This window comes from Rousettus aegyptiacus, unplaced genomic scaffold (genome assembly GCF_014176215.1).
Source record: "Rousettus aegyptiacus isolate mRouAeg1 unplaced genomic scaffold, mRouAeg1.p scaffold_m13_p_7, whole genome shotgun sequence".
NCBI classification, from domain to species: domain Eukaryota; kingdom Metazoa; phylum Chordata; class Mammalia; order Chiroptera; family Pteropodidae; genus Rousettus; species Rousettus aegyptiacus.
The window spans coordinates 21,323,006-21,343,457 of NW_023416310.1; the positions used below are offsets into that span (position 1 = coordinate 21,323,006).

The 20,452-nt window shown below is 37.0% G+C and overlaps 1 protein-coding gene across 3 annotated transcripts in view; it reads right to left on the minus strand.

Moving 5' to 3' along the window:
* STRN (striatin) overlaps positions 1–10,793 on the minus strand; it is a 73,137-nt gene extending 62,344 nt beyond the window's left edge. The window contains exon 1 of one of the 3 annotated variants that reach the window (XM_016162512.2): positions 10,436–10,793. In XM_016162512.2, coding sequence (XP_016017998.2) covers positions 10,436–10,669 — 234 coding nt within the window. In that variant the 5' untranslated portion in view covers positions 10,670–10,793. Of the gene's footprint in view, positions 1–2,164; positions 2,934–10,435 lie in introns of those variants that run through there. The other 2 variants (XM_016162513.2, XM_016162514.2) reach the window with 2 other exon arrangements.
* Between the last annotated feature and the right edge of the window lie 9,659 nt (positions 10,794–20,452).

Consider the following 20,452-nt stretch of genomic DNA (forward strand, 5'->3'; position numbering starts at 1 on the left):
GCTATAAGGATTTAAAAAGCTAAATTATAATTTTTGACACAAGCCAGGTTAGTGATAAGAAAATCAGATTTTTTCATTCTAAATTCTGAGTAACTGAGAGATTTCCATTTTATTATTTAAAGAAGTAGGGTTCAAAAAAGCTTAAAATCACAATATACTGGTAATGCAACTATAAACAAAATCAGAAAAATAAAATGCAAAGTAATAAACTAGATATTTTATTTAAAATAAGATTTATCTTCACAAAAAAAAAGATTCAAATTTCTATTTAGAAGAAATAAGAAATGTGTATAAAATTTGAAATCATGGGTTTTAGAAAACAATTGTTACATTACCCTGTGGATTGTAAAGACACGATGCCAAAGACATTTCCTGCCTGTCCACGTTTAGCACACGAAGGGAAAACAAAACAAACGAACACACACGACAACCAAACCCAAGCACCATTTGCTGCAGCTCACATCAAGCCGTAATTATGAAGCCAGTGGTATCCCTGAAATGAGCTCTATCAGAATGACTTGGCAGGGACCAAGCAATGCTCTACACAACACAATACAGACACTACTTGCTCTAAAAGGCTCATTCCTGTGGAAGTCATAAGGCAGAACTAGCTAGCAGCAAGAGGAACAGATAGGCTGCTCTCTATACAGCAACATATATTGCGCCTTCACTACATTTCTGACAAAATTATAAATATCCAAGTATGGGACCTGCCCTTAAGGACACAATTTAGCTGGTAGACAGGATATACATATACAAACATATATATTTAATACATATTCAGTAACAACTTAAGCTAATATATGATTTATTCAATATATTTATTATATTTATTAAGCAGCTAATTATGTACCAGCCACTCTGCTGGGCTTTAGGGAAATAAAAACACCCTAAATGACTCACAGTCTAGCCAAGAAACAAGTTTGACATAGGTGGTATAAGTGAGATAAAGTAGAAGTTCGTATCACTAATGTTCTTTTAACCAATCCTATGGATTAACCAGTATTCTCTAGTCTCCTTATAAAACACTGCTGCAAGCCCAGATGTTAAATATTCACACCTAGCATATAGTTCACCCATATACTTAAGCTCCCAAAGTACAGTTATATAAGCTCACCAAAAGTCAACCAGGTGTCCTCTTAAATCTGTTTGTCAGTTGCACTTTGATTAGATAATTCAATTAAATATTATATAAACCAATAAAATGTGCATATAAAAAGAATAAGCTGAACGCTTCAAAAGGATAAGACAATAAAAGAGGCCTAAAAATATTGCTGTCAAATAGATGTTGGTAAACAACTGTAAAAGACTGGGGTAAAACTCATAAAAATCTAGGACTTTGCTCTCAGTGGGCTTTACTCAAGAAAAAGCAGAACCAGAAATCATAAACAACTGTATTATGTGTTATTGTACTGTATCATATTACAATGCATTACAACTGTAGCTAATTCAAGTATGTCAACCTGGAACTCCAATCAGCATTCTAAAACAATTTTTTTTAAACTGAAGGGTGAGTGGGATTTGTCTTACACTGGCAAATTATTATATGTTTATAATTTTAACTTAAATTATTTAAAGTATCATTTTGACCATCTTTTCAGGTTTACGCCCCAACCACCAGTCTGGATGGTGGCAGACAACAAAGCTTACATGTACTGTATGTACGAGGTGTTAGAGGAGCATGAAACCACTGTGTCTGGAGGTCAAGCAGGTTTCCCAAAGAGAGGAAACTGAATCTTTGTTAGATGATTAGAAATTCACTAGACAGCAAAGGAGAGGAAAACATCCCAGCCCTGTACAATGACTCAGAGCAGGAGGAAACAAGAAAAATGGCAAAATGTTTTCATCTATTTACCATGCCAGGCCCCATCACTCAAACATTTCTTACAACAAATTATTTAACCTCTCTCCTCATCTATGAATTATTAATACATACCATATATAGTTTTGCAAAGATTAAAACAGATTATACATGTAAAGTGTTAAGCACTGTACTTGATACATAGTTAGTGCCCAATAAATGAAACTATTATTATATTTGGAGGGTAAAGAAGAAAGGAAAGAGAGGAAACAACAGATAAAGTACTAGGATCAATTACTGGGAACATGGTACCCTCCTCCCCAACTGAATAGTTTTTCTTTCAAGTTCAGTAAGTGTGCTCACCCAAATCCACAGACTCTTCATTAGCCCTTCCTTTTAGTTTTATAAGAATCCACATTCCTTGGGAGCAGGTTTTAGTTGTGCCTATAATTTAGGCTCCTTTGCTTAACCTTCTCATTTTAGGAAGCACAAACAAAAGAAATTGAGAACAAGTCCCAGACTGGGCTGTAATTTTCCATCAGGTGAAATTGGTATCACCCTTGTGGAATTTGACATTGTGTTTATTTCTCTTAACTAGATATGCTGGTACTGGATCCAATTTCTGTCACATGTAAATGAGTGCTAATGAAACCTGTGTGCAGGGTCATGAAACACACACGCACATGGCCCTTTCCTTGGATTTCTATAGCGCAGTTATGCCAAGAACCTACTCACCACACCCAAAATACCTATTCCACCCAACCTTACTCAATATTTTCTAAAGCTCACCTTAATTCCAGGGCTTCTACGCCCTAACTTTTCTCCCTATTTTATCTCCAAAACAAAATATCTACACATTTTTCCTTGTGCCAGACTGCTTCTAGCTAACTCTACTGTAACTTTTTCTTCTTATGTAATAATCAGTATTTCCTAATATTCTATCATCTTATCTGATAAAGTATTTTTATAGCAAAGATTAAATAGCGTTAAGTCTGCCAGAAAAAGTGATTTTATTTCCTCAAATACCTTACTGCATAAGAGAAACTACATGGTTGACATATTATTCTCTTCGAATATAGTACATGTACAACAGATGGACTAAGAATAACCTAATTACCAAGGCATAACACAAAATTTGATATATGATCAATAAACGCAAACTATATTAATATATACATTTATATAGAACTTAATTAGGCTACTCTCAGAGCAAACTGAAAAGAAATCCAAATTTGCAGACTTGTAAAAAACATTTTTCAGTATTTCCTATAATAATAAAACTGATTAAAATAAACTAGTGATACCATATTAAACATTTTTAAAGAACACACATTGTTAAAGACTTTCCTGAGCCCCTTAAAGAATTATTCTACTTGAAGAAAATTATTCTACTAAATTATTCTACTTGAAGAAAAACTTCAAACAAGTGATAAGAATTTACTTTAAATTATGATAGTTATTCAAAGAATACTGTATCATACTTAAATTATTATTCACTTGTCTACTTCAGATCAGAGGCATCTAATTCAGATCAGAGGCAGCTACACAGGACCAATAAAAGGAGATAATGCAGTATGGCAAACAATGCCCTGGCCTGGGTACTCGGACTCCTGGGTTCTAAACTATATCTACACCAACTCATAGAGTAATTAATCTCAGACAAATCACTGTATCTCTCTGGCCCTAATGATAAAATAAAGGATGAGACAAATTAAGTTCATGGGCCCCTCAGGAGGTAAAATATTCTTAGTCCAATGAAGGGGATAAAAAAATTGAGAGCAGAGATATAATGTGTGGCAGGGAGAGGGGAGTGTGTGTGTGTGTACACCTCTGTTAGTCCTAGAATTTTATAATTACAAGAGCTAAAGTAAAGACTACAAACAACACACCCTTTAGAAATCAAGAACAGGCTGAAGTGTGCAGTGCACAGTTTCTTCCTCCTATCTGTCTCTACTCCTCCATCCCTCTGTTCCCCTGTCTCTTTTCTTTTACCACTTCCTCAACTTCTCTCTATTGCATCAGGATTCTCTCCCCAAATCCAAATTTTCCTCTATTACTATCTGTAGTCCTCAATACTTACAGACTATTACCACCTATTACTGCCATCTCTAGCCTGCCCCCTACTCCCAGTACAATCAGTTTATTGTCCTTAAACCACTACTAATAGGACAAAAAAGAATGTAAGTAGCTACTATGTCAAACGGATCACTGAAATGAGTTTTTGGCTTCTAAATTTTCATTAAATGCATTCTGTTCATAGAACTCTCAACCAACAGCAGCAACCCAGTTATTGGACACCTATTGTGGGTTATATACTTTACATGTGTTTATCTTTTTAAAACCTTACAACTACTTTGCTTGGTGTATTCATAATCAAAATGTTCATCAGCTGGGTATTGCAAAATCTCAAGCAATGAATTCACTTTGAAGTAGTTCCTTCCAAGTTATGCCTCCAGAAAGCAATCAGAAGCAAAAGCAAACACTTTCTAAAGAAGTTACCTTTATTTGAGACCTCAGATTAGTCTTATACTTTTTCAAGGACAGTAAGCTGCATACAAAGAAACGAGCCATCAAGAGCAAGAACCAGCAAAAGCAACAGACCACAGAAAAGGACCTTCAAGACATCAACATACAGGAAGAACAGAGACACCAACTATAAAATAACTATACTTATTAGGTTAAAAAAATAAAAGACAACCCTGAAATTCTCTGTAGGAAACTATTAAGAAAAGATCCGATGGCTTTAAAAGATTAGATTCAACTCAAGAGAAAAGTAATGGACCAGAAGATAAATTAGAATAAATTATCCAGAATAAAGCATGCAGAGATATAAAGATGGAAAATGTAGATCAGACAGAGAAGGCCTAAGATATATGTAATCAGAGAACCAAAAGGAAAAGAAAGAGAGCAAGGAGAAATCTAGAGATAATGACTAAGAATTTTATAAAACTAATGAGACATAAATCTCACAGATTTAAGAAGCCTAGTAAAGTCCCAAAGAAAATAAAATCTATACCCTGACACATCATAATAAAACTACGGAACACCAAAATCATGAGAAAATCATAAATTTAGTCAATAAAATAAGCTAGAAAACAGAACACAGTAAAATCTCCATGTCCGTTATTTTAAATAACAAGAAAAAAATGGAAAGCAAGCATTAGGGTGAGACTGATTACCTCAGAAGGTTGTAAGGATCAAGCAAGATAATGTATCTGAAAACTTTTTTAAAAACTGCACAGGTATCTGGAGATTTAAGTGCCAGAGCTTGTACAAAACCTATTTCATTCTTGGTCTTTTAACTTCTCTCTGGGCTTCAGTTTACCTGTTAAATAAGGATGTAGCTGATTTCCAAAGTTCATTCCAGCTCAAAGATCACTGTCATTATATCTCTCAGTCAGAGGAAGATGATTCAAATTATAATATTCTACTGCCTAAAAATAAAATGCTAGCTATCATCAGAAAGAATAGAAACATAACAGGAATTATATTCCAAATTTTGTAAAAAGCCATCCATATCCATATCCATCCATACTAAGTACTGAAATCACCAAACTATATATGTAAAAAGAGAAAAGAACTAAAGCAGTAGTTCTCAATCCTTACTGCATATCAGGACTATTAGGGAGCTCAAAAAACACTAATGCCAGGGGCCCTAATTCCTATAATTCTGATTTAATGGGTCTGGGGCAGAGCCCATGGAATTAATAGTTTTAAAAGTTCCCTCAGATTATTCTAAGACTGCAGCTAAAATTGAGAAACACTAAAGTGACAAGTAGCAGGGTATGTTTTAAAAGAGTAAAACCTTTATAATAGTTCCAAAATATAATTAAATATTATAAAATTATCAAGGATAAGAATAGAATTTTAAAAAGGAACGTGTTTAGAAATTACACCATACCACAATGGGGTTCACCTACTCCAAACAAACTGCAAAAGAAAACTAAAGTTTCGTTTTATAGAGTCATTCGTAAACATATGCGATTTGTTACCCAAGAAGTCATGCATGGTTAAATAAAACACATTCAGAAAAGTTTATACAAATTTCAGGATAATAGACAATAGACACGTGGGTTATTAAGGAAAGCAAATACATTTAAAGTATATTATCAATGTTTTGAGGTTGACTGCTATTAAATGTTCCTTAGTGCCACCATCAGATCCAAAATGTTAGACTGCATGTTTCCAGGATAGCACATGCTCTAACCTTAGAAGAGTTCATGACTGAAAATTGTGCTTTTCTGTGGGAACAGAAAGGTGATTTATGAGAGTACAAATTTAACATCATGCACTTGCTACCATTTATTTATTTAGCGCTTAGTTATGTACCAAGCTTCTGCTAGCTACTTTAAAATATCTCATTTAATTTTCACAAGGTAGTTTATTATCCTCACTTTACACACGAGGAAGCTAAGGTACTGAGAGGTCAGAATTATGGCGAACATGTATTTTTGTCAGGAAATACAGTACGTCTTAGCGCAAAGATTTAAATCCGGGTCTATGTCATGTTGCCTTTTACTATAATTGTAAATAATGGTTACAAAAATAATAAAAAATAAGCTGTCATTTTAAGTGCCTACTTTGTCCATTTAAATGCACAGTAAATCTTCTCAACAGTCCTCTGAGGCTGCTCAAAATAATTTTGAATCATACACGACTCCCCTTTTCCTCACATCCTATCCTCTCCAGCACATCTTGCTGGTTCTACATTCGAAAAGTATTCAGAATCCATTATATTCTGAATATGTATCAAAATATATATTCCCAAATCTCATTATTGCCACCATGGGTCATCCCTAGCCTGAAATATTAAAAGTGTCTCTTAACTAGACTGATTCTTCGACCCTCGTTTCCCCGCCAAGTCTAGTCTGAATCTTTGCAAAGAATTGTTTAAGGATGGTGTCACTCTTTTGCTCAAATCATTCCTGAGTTGCCCATCTTGCTGAGGTAAAATCTAAAGTCTTTACTGAGGGCAAGATCCAGTACCTCTGACAGCGTTTCTTTCACTTTCCTCCCCTATTCCAGCCACAGCTGCCTCATTCCACCAACATTCAAAGCATGTTTCCTTCCCCCTATTGTTCCCTCTGCCTAGAACACTCTTTCCTCAGATATCACCTTTTCAGGTATTTGCTCAAATGGCACCTTATCAGCAAAGCCTTTCTTCCCCTCTCCACCTTCTCAAGCACTCCATATTCCACTTACCCCACTTTATCATGGCACTTATTACCATCTAAAATTTTATGAGTGTATTTATTACTATCTTCCCCCACAATGTAAACTTCATGCAGGTAGGATGTTTTAATCACTGTTGTTTCTCCAGTACCTAGAACAGGACCTAGCATGAAGTAGGCTCTTGATAATATTTGTTTAATGAAAATATGAATCGCTAATGCCAAAATCCAGATTCATAAACAGTATAGCAACAGCCTCCACCCACATGCCCTAAGCTACTCAATCTCTCTCTCTCTCACACACACACACGTGTGCACACACATCCAAATCCAGAGCCAATAATTTTTATTCTGTATTTAACTGCTTGCTTTCCCATAAGTCAGTAATTTTCAAATACTGAACCTAAAGTTTTCATTACCTCATAAAGTTCTTCCTGCTGTTCTCCCCACACTGCTAGCTCTTCTTGTGCTATTCTAAGCGAATTTAAACCACCATAATAAGAAACACTCTGATTCTTCTGCATTTTGTTTGTTCTGTCATTCCAACTAGATTTCATGTTTCTTTGAGGTCATCTAGACGAATGTGTCACTTGCAGAAAACTGTTTCAAATGTCAGGTACCTCACCTCCGATTCCTCTCACAAATATAAATCTCAGTACTAATCTTGACCATTCTTTTCCTATGCATTACCTACTTCGTCTCCATGGTGGTGCTGAGGGGAGAGTGAGATTACCAAAAGTGAAAAGAGAGTCTTATATTAACTAACTGGGCAAGGGGGAACAAAATGACAAAGCCTTTGGTACAATGTGGACAGTTCCTTACCCCTAGGATCTGAAGGAGGGAGGAAGTGCTGAAGGCAGACCAGATAGATAGATGAGAGCTTGAACTGCCTTTCACAATTCTGCCCTGGCAACTTGAAAGAGCAGGACTGACAAGTTCCTGAAGCAACACATTAGACTTAAAGGTATTTTTGTTGACCTTGGTGTTAATGACTTGAGAAGATATTTAAAAATTAAAAGAACGTCAGCTGATCCAAATTTCATCATCATTCAACTCGTACTTCCTATTATTTTTCTAGGAAAATTTCAATGGTAAAAGAAAAATGAAGAGATGTGTTCAAATTTAATGATGTTGATGTAAAAAAAATTTTTTTTAAATATATTTTCAATGGTAATAAAGGAGGTCAAAGACCATAGATTCCTGAAAACTCTCTCCCCAAATATATAACCCTTGCTGTAAGGAAAATGTGACACATTTTTAAAACTTTTTTCATGGATGCTTAATTTGAGCACAAACCAAAGACCCTATGAAAATGTAGAGTCCTTAATATAATAAAAACCAAAGGAAAACCTACTTTAAATTTAACATTTGCCATAAATAACTCAGGAAGGGATGTCCATGTGGCGTGTGTTTGTGTGTGTGGAGTGGCTATAGTTACAAGTAAGTTGAAAAGTTTAAATGGGGTTTGGGGGAGTGGGGGTTGCAGACACAGGGGGTGAGATGAGTTGGAAATTCCCAAACTACCACAGGTAGGAAGGGAAGAGTTGTATCTTATTTGTTTTTGACCAAATTATTGTGACTTACCTCATATTCCCTAGACTGGAAAATAAATTAAAATTTAAATGGCTACATACAAAAGTTATTCTCCACAATTGTATAACATTAAAGTTAAAACCTGCTTTTAACACATCCTTGAAGTCATTTATGGAATGCATTGCTAATAAGGGTGAATTACCAATAAATCTGAATGAAGCATCTAAGTCTGATGGTTATTATACAGACACGGTCAGATTATGAGAAAAATTACAAATATCAAAAGACCAGATACTAAAGCAACATAACTGTTGGAATGAAAAAGCCACCAAACGATATAAAGATACAACTGTAGAAATAAAAAATCAGAAGAAATCCTGAAAACCCTGGCTCACTCCCCCACTTCATTCAACTCCTCCCAGAGGCCTTCCCTGCTCACGCCATCTAAAACATCTGCCCCTATCCCACTCTATTCCAGTATCCTGGTTTATTTTTCTCATAGCAGTTGTCACTATGAGGCAGCGTATTATATAGTTGCATCTGCTGACTGTCTCCGGACTAAAATATAAGCTCTATGAGGGCAGAGGCTTTGTCAGTTTTGTTAATCCCGGGGCCTAGAGGCACACAGCTGACACTCAATAAATGTGCTGACTAAATAAATGATGAAACTGAAGTTCAGAGAGGTTAAATGATTTCTTCAGGGTCACAGAGCTAGCAGCAAGCATAACCCATACTATAATCTTGCCTACTATTATAACCCAGTCCGCTTGCTGTTTCCACTGTCACTTGCATTACACCAAAGTAGCCTGTTCCAGCACAGATTCTATTTAACAGATTTCTCCTTTCTTTTTTTAAGTGCCGAAGAAAATACATGTTACCAAAAAAAGTGACGCACTGGGTAGCATTTTAACTTTAAATGTTTCACCAACCAAAACCATACTCAGATTTCACAAGCACACAGGATTAGCCAGTAAAGCAGAAAGGCACAGCCATTCATAGTTCTTTACGTTCCTTACGAACTTGATGAACGGCTAGGAAGTTTTAAAAACAGCCACTGAAACCTACTTACCAATTCCAAATGGCCTGTAAAGTATCAGCCTCACTTTCTTTTAAGAGCCCTCCCTGGATATACTTTACCTTGCAGAGTGTACAAGGAAATGTAACCAACTTTAAAGCCCCTTTTAGTTCTTTTTCAAGTAAAAATCCATTTCACAAAACACTGAACATAAAATTAATCCTTGGGAAGTTTTTGATTTTGAGAACAGAAAACCGTCTCTGAACCACCATCTGAATGTGATCATCTAGGTCCTTCATTTAAAATCCAGGAATCTGAAAAACCTACAAGAAAAGTGGGAGGGGATGAGGGAGAGAGGGAAGAGAAGAAACATTTATATATATAAAAAGAGAGTTGATATTCCTAGTAACACTTTCACCCAACATCAGCGTCTTGCCTAAAGTCAAGGCCTCACAGACACAACTTGTTGTCTTCATTAACCACCTTCCTCTCAGAGAGAGGAGCCAACTGTCAGTGTCTACACTGCGGAGAACGTCTCTAGACCTAGGATGGGACTCACTAGGACAGAAGATGATTTTTGCTCCATGTCTTTCAAAACTACTGTCAGCCCAATTAGTATACTGAAAAAGAAGACCTAAAATGTAGACGGCAGGAGAGTTCAAATGAGAGAGAAGAAACAGACGAAAAGGAGCGGGGAGGGTAAACAACGCATCAGGGCGGGAGTGGGAACCCGGGTTAAGGAAGTGGGGTCAGCCAAAAGCAAAGGTGATGGGAGGAAAGGGGCAGTTCGGGTGGGACGGGCGGGAGCGAAGGGGAGGGGACCAGTGAGGGGGTAAGGGGGTAGGAGAAGGGTCCGGGGCGGGGCGGAGGGACGAAGAGGCGGGATGAAGAGGGCCAGGCCGGGAGGGTCTTTACCTGCAGCTCCGCCCGTTCCACTTCCCACTGGGCTCGCTCCACCTCGAAGCGGGCCCATTCATGCTGCAGGAAGTGCAGGATTCCCGGGAGGCTGTACTGGGCTCGGGCCGCCCCCGCCGCAGCCGCCCCGTCGCCGGCCGCAGCAGCCTCCGCCAGAGGCCCGAGACCCTTGGCACCGCCGGCGCCTGGGTGGTTGTTGCCGAAAAAGACGCCGGGACCCGCCTGCTCGTCCATGGCGGCCGCGGAAACCCGGTGAGCTGCCCAGGCGCCTAGGAGCGGAGGCAACGGCGGCGGCCAGCAGCGCCTCCTCCCTCCGCCGCTCCCCGCCCACACCCCAGTCAGCAGGGAGCAGCCGCCTGGGCGCGGGGGCTGGCCGAGCCCGGACGGGCCGGGAAATGGGTCAACTGCGGCGCGCGGGCGGCCCCGGGGCTTGCTGGGAACTGTAGTCGCGGGGCGTGGCGACGGCGAGCGCGGCCGCCGCGGCCTGTGGGGCTGCGGACGGCTCCGGCGCGGCTGAGGCCCCGCCCTCGCCACGCCCTCGCCACGCCCCTCTCCGCGGCGGGCTGGGGTCGCCGCCGCGGGGTGCCAGGGTTCCTCGTGGGCGGGGCGGACTCGGCCGCGCTCCAGGCTCCCTCCGACGCGGAAGTTCACGGGCAGCACACACACACACACCCACACGCGGAAGTTATCAGGACAAAATACCAGCTCGAGCTGCACATCTTTTAGGGCTTCCTGCTAGTTCTGGTTAAGAAACAAGCTCGAAGCGAGCTCTGCCTGTACTGCCCCTGGACGGAGTTTCTCCAGCCAGCGGGACTCAGCCCTCTCCCTTTCGTCTCAGACTTCGGTGTTTCTCTGACCCTAGACACTCTTCAATTCTGCCTATCTGCGTATCGCTGTCGCTCCTTTCTGTCTTTTCACTTGGGGATTCAAACTTGTTGCCTGATCAGTTTTCACTTGTAAGGAACTCTGATGACCTCTCCTATTCTGGCTTGTTGACATCGCTTCTGAAGAAGTGCTCCATTGAAGTCCCTTTCCCTTTGTAGTTAATCTTGCAGTACATTCTTTAAAAGTTTCAGATATCCGAGACGACGTTATATCAGGTTTTTTTGCCCTACCTTATTCCCCCTCAGTTTTTACTCAATTAAACAAATACTTGATTTGTCAGTTGTTATCTGCTGCTGGAAATATAAATGACAGTTCCTGTCATCAGAGGGAGGTTGGCAAGTATATAATCATTCTTATAGTGCCTTCAAGCTACACTACCTGAAAGAACGAAGTCCTTTTCTGCTCCCTAGAACTGTCTTAGTTCTCTAGGCATTTCTCCCTTTTCACGTGCAGTTTCCAGTTTCTTCTAGCTTCACCTACAAATTGGCAACAGTATCAGCCTACCAAGTCGCACTAAAGTCCCTTCAAGTGTTTCTCTTGTAAATGTTAACCTTCCGGGAATCCCTGAAATTGTCGCTATAAATTCACACTACAGTGATATTTCAAAGAACCCACTTGAAAAAATTATATAGCTAATGAAATTAAGCATTCATTTTTGTCTCCATAACAAGTTATTTGTAATTCTTTTGTTTTGTGGGATGGACTTCTTGGATATTGGGCCTGATGGCCATGAAAAAATTTACAGATATAGGCTGGTGAATGACATGTCAGGGAAGGACATCCTGTTCCTGTCCTCTTCCCCCCTCCCTTCCATGGCTACTTGTAAAAAGGACAGGAAACACATTGTATCTGCTCTGGTTGCAAATAAAGATGGCAAGCTCTAGTCTCACACTTTCTGAATGTTTCTGCTTTATACGTTCTTTGTTGTAATAAAAGTTTGATCCAAGCCTGGCCAAATGCCATGTCATGATTATTTTGGCTGCAAGTGTCCTTTGAGATACTGCCCAATCCTCTCATTTTACAGCTCAAAAAAGAAGTCGAGACTTGTCCACAATGAGGCTTTTAGTGGCACAGCCAAAACTAGAAACCGGAATTCCTGACTAATTCATTGATCTTTCAATTAGCATGCTGCCTCTTCTCTTACTTATCAGACATACCAGAGTATAAAAGGAACAATAATGCAACAATGGCATGTTTTTTTTTTATTTGAAGGATTAAGTAATCTTAGAAGTTTTTGATGTTAAAAGTTGTTTTTTTCTCTAAAGACATGTCTGACAATTCCTTTAAATTCCTAACACACTATTGAACATAATTAAATTTAATGGTAGCTGTTTTAAGAACCCATAAGTCTTTTAGCTAGACTCACCAAGAAAACAAGACTTCAAAGTCAGAAATGAAAGATCTTACAACTGTTACCACAGAACTATAAAGGATCATAAGAGACTACTATAAATAATTATAGGTCAAATTGGACCACCTAAAAGAAATGGATAAGTTTCTAGAAGCAATTTACTGAGACTGAATCATGAAGAAATAGAGAATCTGAACAGACTGAGTACTGGTAAGGAGATTGAATCAGTAATCAAATGCCTCCCATCAAGCAAAAGTCTAGGACCAGACAGCTTCACTGGAAGTCTACCAAACATTCGAAGAAGAGTTAATACCAGTAATTCTCAAACTCATCCAAAAATTAGAAGTGGAAGGAACTCTTTCAAACTCATTTTACAAGGCCAGCATTACCCTGATACCAACACAAGAAAAGAATATAAAGGCAAATATCCCTGATGAACATAGATGCAAAAATCCTCAACAAAATATTAGCAAAGCAAATTCAACAATACATTAAAAGGAACAAGTGGGATTTATTCCAAGGATGCTAAGATGTTTCAATATTGATAAATCAGTCAATGTGAAACATCACATTAACAAAATGAAAGATAAAAATCATAAGATCATCTCAATAGATATAGGAAAAGCAAATTCGACATCCGTTTATGATAACAAAACAGATATAATGGGAACATACCTCAACATAATAAAGCAATATATGACAAGCCCACAACTAACATCATACTCCACAGAGAAAGCTGAGAGCTTTTTCTCTAAGATCAGGAACAAGACAAGAATGCCCACTGTCACCACTGTTATTCAATATAATATTGGAAGTCCTAGCCAGAGCAATTAGGCAAGAAAAAGAAATAAAAGGCATCCAAATTGGAAAGGAAGTAGTAAAATTGTTCCTATTTTCAGATAACACGAAATATACAGAAAAATCTAACACTCCAAAAAACTGTTAGAATAAATAAATTCAGTAATGTTTCAGGATACAAAATGAACACACAAAATCTGTTGAGTCTCTACACACTGATAATGAACTATTAGAAAGAGAAATTAAGAAACAATCTCATTTTCAATAGCATCAAAGGAATAAAATATCTAGGGATAAACAAATTTAACCAAGGTGAGAGACCTGTACATCAAAAACCAGGAGTAATTAAGGAAAGAAATTTAAGAAGACACAAATAAATGAAAAAGTATTCCACGCTCATAGATTTGAAGAATATTGTTAAAATGTCCACAAATCCAAAGCAATCTACAGATTCAAAGTAATCCCTATTAAAATACCAATGAATAGAAGCAACCGAAGTGTCTTACAATAGATGATTGAATAAAGAAGCTGTGGTACATACATACAATGGAAATTACTCAGCCATAAGAAGAGATGAAATACTGCCATTTGTGACAACATGGATGGACCTCGAGATAATCATGCTAAGTGAAATAAGCCAGACAGAAAAAGTTGAAAATCATATGATATCACTTATATGTGGGATATAAACCTAAAAGCAACAAATGAACAGGACAAACAAACAGAGACTCATGGTCACGGACAATAGACTAGTAGTTACCAGAGGGCAGGGGGAAGGGGGGAGGTGGATAGGGTAAAGAGGATCAAATACATAGTGACAGAAAGAAATCTAACTACGGGAGACGAACACAAATTGTAAACATATATGTGCCTTACTGTTAAAGTGTACAGCTGAAACTTATTGGATTTTGTTACCCAATGTCACCCTAAAAAAATAAATTAAAAAAAAAAGATAATGCCTGTGACTTATAATGTAAGAATTTTTTATATCAAGAAAATGTCTGGTGCAGATAAAGAAAAGGATGAGACCAATAGGAAGATATTTGAAGTACACACTGGCATTTTTAGTCTTGGAAAAGAGAAAAATAAATAATCGAATTGGAATGGAAAATTTTAAAAAATGCCATTTTTCACAGAAATGGAACGAACAATCCTAAAATTTGTATGGAACCACAAAAGACCAGTGATTTTTTTCCCCTTTGTGCTTATCTGTCTTTCATATTTTTTGTATTCAGTATGAATTACTTTTTTAAAGTAAACACTTTATCTCATATACAGAAATGCTCACAAGTGGTAAGTGAACACCTCAGTAACCACTATCCATATTATGAAAGAGAAAGTTGCAGGCATCCCAGAAGCCCCCTCTTGATGTACATTCTCAAACACTGCAGCAAAAATGTTTTTAAATTTGAAAAAAAAATTCTGAAAAGATTAATAACCAGAAAAAAATATGACATTTATAATTTCCCAAATCTGGAAATCTTAGACAAATGGTTTAACCTTTTTCTGCCATAATGCTCTCATTTTTTAATGAGTAATATTTATTTTATAAAGTCACTGAGAAGATTAAATGAGAGAAATGTAAATCCCCAAGCATAGTGCCTGACATACAGTATATACAAATAATGATAGCTATTATTGTAAGAGTTCACAAGACTGAAATAACACATATAAAATTCATAAATACTAGAGGCTCAATAATTGTTTTTTCCTTTCTCATTCCCTATTCAGAATTTTAATTCAACAGTTAAAATAATCATATGAAAATTAATGTCTATGCCCAACCAATAAGTCTTAGACCTCAAGGTGTTGATTTCCTGATCATTTCATTTCATAATTAATAAAGCCTATGACACAAAAAAATAGGGCTTCCTTTCCAAGCACAAAGAACAGCTGTCAAAATGTTGATTTATATATCAGTTGTACCCAGTTTAAAGTGAAAAATTGTGACATGCTAATATCTACTTTGGTAATTGGAGTATTTGCTATTTTTTGGTTTATGTGCTACGAAATGGCAAATAATTCATCTGGGCTTTTTTTTTTTTTTTCATTAAAACGATAGCTATTTTTTAAAAAAAGCTTCAAAAACAAAGACTCTTTGGGTCTCTCATTCTCTAACTGCTCAAAGAAAAGGCTTCAAATTGGACCAAATGGCTTTCAGAATTCTGCCAAGAAAAAAAAGTGGACCACTTGACTAGAGAGCAGCCTCTGCTAGGATGAATGGAACTTTCATAGAGGAATATGCAAAAGCCTACAGTTTATCGACCTCTGGCGCTATCAGTCCACTCTCTAATTTCCCTCTCCTTCCCGTCTACCCTGCTTCATGGGACTGCTCCTTGCTTCTATGGTTCCTCAGCCTCCAAACTTATTCCCTAGATTTGAAGTCTGGTAATGACTGGGTTTGGGAAAACGGCCAATCACAAGTTGGAAAGTGAAGGAGTTTCATTACTTGAATTTTTTCTTTGGAGTCCAGAAATTAAATCTACATCACAGTCTTATGACAGGATGGAAATATAACCTCTATCGTTTATTATTATTACTATGACATTTTTTTTGGAAGAGTATAGTTAAAATTAGAGTTGTATAATTTTAATTTTAAAATTAAATTTCATTTGAATTAACGAATTAAACAAAATTTAATTCTGAAATTAAAATTCATTTTAATTTCGTAGTGGCTAATATTTAGAAAAATTGTTAAAATCTAAAATCAGGATTGCTTTAACAAATCTAAATATCTAACACAGGGGGATGCTAAAATAATACAGCTCTGAAGCTGTAGCAAGGCTTTTCTTGGAATATTGATGGTGATCAGCTTAAGATTCTATTTCTCTAAGCAAAGATAAACTGGTTTTGAACACATTCTTTTCCTTTCTCCCCATCTACTCCATCCCTTACCCTCTTCTCTTTTAAAATACCCAGTGAATGAAAGCTCTACTCAACAGACATTCTTTTTCTCCTTTTTTCTTAAAATAATTATGGTGCCCCCATTTTTAAAGCAGGAACTGAATGTCAAACAATTAATGTAATCTTCATTACATAAAAATAACTGGGGCGTGGGGGGGAGAGAAGGACATTTTTATAAGCTGGTTATTCCTGCCAACTATGCAACAGAGACATACTCGTTTCCAGGTGGGAACTTTTCTCAGCAGAAAACGCCCAATCTTCATTTAGGTTTGAATTCCTCAGAATAGCACACACTCCCCCCGCCCCCCCCCGCCCCCCCCTGCCCCTCACCAAACAACTCCCTTCTGATAGTCCTTTAACATAAATTAAGACAGTTCTCAAAAGAATCCTTTTTTTTTTTTTTTTTCCTTTTATGAACATGGGGGTTTGGGGGAAGGATCTGGGCACCATGCCAGAAAAACAAGAAAAATGAATCAGGTTAAGGAGGTCCAGTACATTTTTGCTTTAATTTTTGAGACTCATGTATTCTTAACATTCTTCAAACAAGTTTTAACTTATGTTGCATGTACTACATTTCTCTCCCTCTCCTGTGCAGGCCCTCAATATGCTACTGCTGTTCAATCCATGTTAATTTTAGCACTTGCACTTAAATTTCTACCATTATCTATGTTATCTCTTTTCCCAGATTTCCCCCCAGCTGCAGGAGATGAAGTAACAGAAGGAGTGGTTTGACCCAGCTCAGAGAAACTTTCACATGAACTCATAATGTGTAACATTACAACCAATGAGCTGATTGTATTCAAGCTTAAGGAGCCAATATGTACATTTTCATTATAGGAGAAAAAGATCATTCAAATAATACAGTTTTTAGTTTATGGCAAAAACCCAAATTAATGCTGCAGCATTTTTATGAGACTATAATGATTAAACATGGAGCAAGAGTACAGAATGGAGTTTTTAAGAAAAATTCAAACACCTTAGGAAAAAAAGTACATAGTACATTTGATATCTTAAAAGAAGTCCAATATAGCTGACACATAAAGAATAAGAATAAAATTTTTATAGCCAGTACCTAGAGCATTTACTCAATGAAAATAATGCATTTTATATACATTAACTTGATCCTTACAACATCCCTGTGGGGTAAGTACAGACATTACCTTCGTTTGACAGGTAGGGTTACCATATATGGCCATAGGACCAGATGAAATAAAATGAGGCAAAGTAGGCAGGAGCCAGATGATGCAGGGGCTTGAGGGTCACTTTAAGAAACTGTTCTTTATGATAGGCAACCAACTGAAGTTTTCAGCAAGGTTTCAGATTTTCATTTATTAAGATCATTTCTGTTTCTGTTCAGGAAATATCATATTTGTTGACATTTCTAAATTGTTTTCTAAGGGTCAGGCACTATTTGAAGGTCCTTTGCAATTATTAACTCATTTAATCCATAGCTACTCTCTAAGATAGGTATTATTACTATTCTTTTACAGAGGCACAAAGAGAACAAGTATCTTGCCCAAGGGTTACACAGAGCCAGATTCCAACCCAGGCACACTGACCCTACCAACCACACCCAGCACTTTGCTACGCCTCAATCAAATGTGGTGATTTGGATTTGGATGATACTAATGTCAATAACAAAACATGGAGGGATATGACAAGAAGCTTAGGAGACATGGTAATGAACTAACTAATAGGGAGGGAGAAAGTGGGAAATGTCAAGGATGATACTAAGGTTTACATATGGCTCCTCAACAGGATGAAAGAGAAGTGCTGTTAATTGAGAGGTCATAAGTTGAGAAGCAGGTATTAGATAATGAGGTGTTAGATTAGGAGTTAGATAAGAGTTCATTTTTAAATTAATTGAGCTTGAGGAATTTCTGAGACAATTAATGGTAGGTAGTCACATATGCAAGTCTAAAGAGCAGAAGAGAGGCTAGGGCTTCGGACAACTCCATGAAGGAATCCCTGCCTGCTATTCTCTGTCATACCACACATCTTACCACTCCTTGCCCAGCTTAGCACAACTTGTGGTTGTTTCATAGCTCTCTCTAGGAAGAATGTAAACATATGGCACATTCTCTGCTTGACTGTTAACTATTATATTCCCAATGCCTGACATGCAGTAGGTGTCCCATAATTGTCCAATGAATGGATAAGAGATAGCATTAGAGAATCTTATCACAAAGTCTTCAACAAACAGGTATTCAAGTTCTCCTTGTATATGTCCAGTGTTAAGTAATGCATTATCACGAGGCAATTATTTTCTAATAGCTCTTAGAAAATTCTTCTTTTAATTTCTATTGCAAATCACTTATATGAACACACTGACCTGTTGGTGTGTCTGTTAATTGGCCCTTCTATTTAAAAATTAATAATCATATTGTCCTTTTTACCCCCAGTTCCTCAATGTCATTTCTTGGATACACACCAGTTTGTCACTGCCCTTGACATGCGTCATCCAAAGGTGACTCTCCAATTCTCTCAGCTGCCCCCTACACACATACTGAGGTCCCACCATGTGTACAGCATGACTGTCATCTTTATTTTGAACAAAAATATATTTATCAAAAACAGCCCAACTATTAAATAATTTTTCAACTGGCTTCATAATGATTTACAGTCAACCAGAATGACATTTAAAAACATGTTCAGGTATACCAAAGTATTTGTGGAGATTTAAGAGCACTCCCAAGTGTTTTCTTGGAATTTGGAAAACAATGACCATTTCATTTTCATATTTGTTATTTCAAAAAGCATCACTTTCTAAGATTCAGCAGCATGTCAAAATTAAACCTATCATATTTTTTATAACTCCTGTAAGGAAATATCCCAAGGAAGTAATCTACAAAGTTTCCTTTTCAAAAAGTCAAATGCAGCATTATTTATTAAAATGTAAAAACTAGAATCCAAGTTCCCAAGCACAGGGTAACAGCTAATAGTACTATAATGGTACTATAAAGTGGCTCCCCAAAAAAACAAAGAAGAAATTTTAAAAGACGATAATTAAATTTCAAAGTTGGAAAAGTAAAACAAGCTCACTTAAATTTTCATGGATTCTTTGGACTAGCATTGAAAGTCAAGGGGGAAAGGGGCAAAAAGAAGTATGTGTGTATGAGAAAAACAATGTCTGAAATGGAAACCTCTGATTTTAATGGCAAAACGATAGAGTTGTGGATAGAACAGCAAGGCTGTGAACAAACTCTCCTGAAAAAAAAGAAAAAATAGTTGTACTGGTCACTTGTGCATGCATGGTTCTCACATTTGTTTAATGACAGCACCGAAAACTTAGAATGATTTTTCTAAATTATGATTAAGACATGTAGTTCTTATTTAAAATTTTGTGACATCCATAAATAATTATTTCATAAGCTTTTAGAATTATAAATGGGTTTGTAATGATTAAATCAAGTTTTAAAAATAATCCATCTAAGGGAAAGTATTAAGGCAAGAAAATCATTTATAGCTGTACTCTAATCACTTCTGGCAACAACCTGAAAATTCCAATTAAGAATGAAGAAAATGTGAGGCATAGTAATTCATATAATTAAATGTGTTTTTGGAAACTGGACTAATTATATCCATCTTTTGGCACTGTTTGAATGAAAAAGAAATAATGGATATTAAAGTTCTAGAACATGTCTGGCACACAACAGAAGTAGCAGCTTTTGAAAGTGATAATCTGTAATATTTTAACTGCTATCTGGATTTAATGTATTTATACTATGTTCAGAAAGGTTTCTTGCTTTTGATAATACAGTCTATGTAACACTGTATGATAAAACTTGGTGTTTAAAATTTGGTAAACACTGTGGCAAACATTCATTTCATCAATTATCTATTTGATGTGGTAAAATTCCCATTGCATTGGAAAATGGTGTAACTATGACTAATTCATTTTCGTATGCTCTGCAGCGCTTAGCTTGATACCTTATACACAATAGGCACTCAATAAATATTTGATGAATGAAACTAACCATCATAGCCAGAACTCAAGGCTCTATAATTATAAAACATAACTAACATTTTTGGACCCCCCCCCCAAAAAAAAAGTGGAATATTATTCCACATCGGAAACA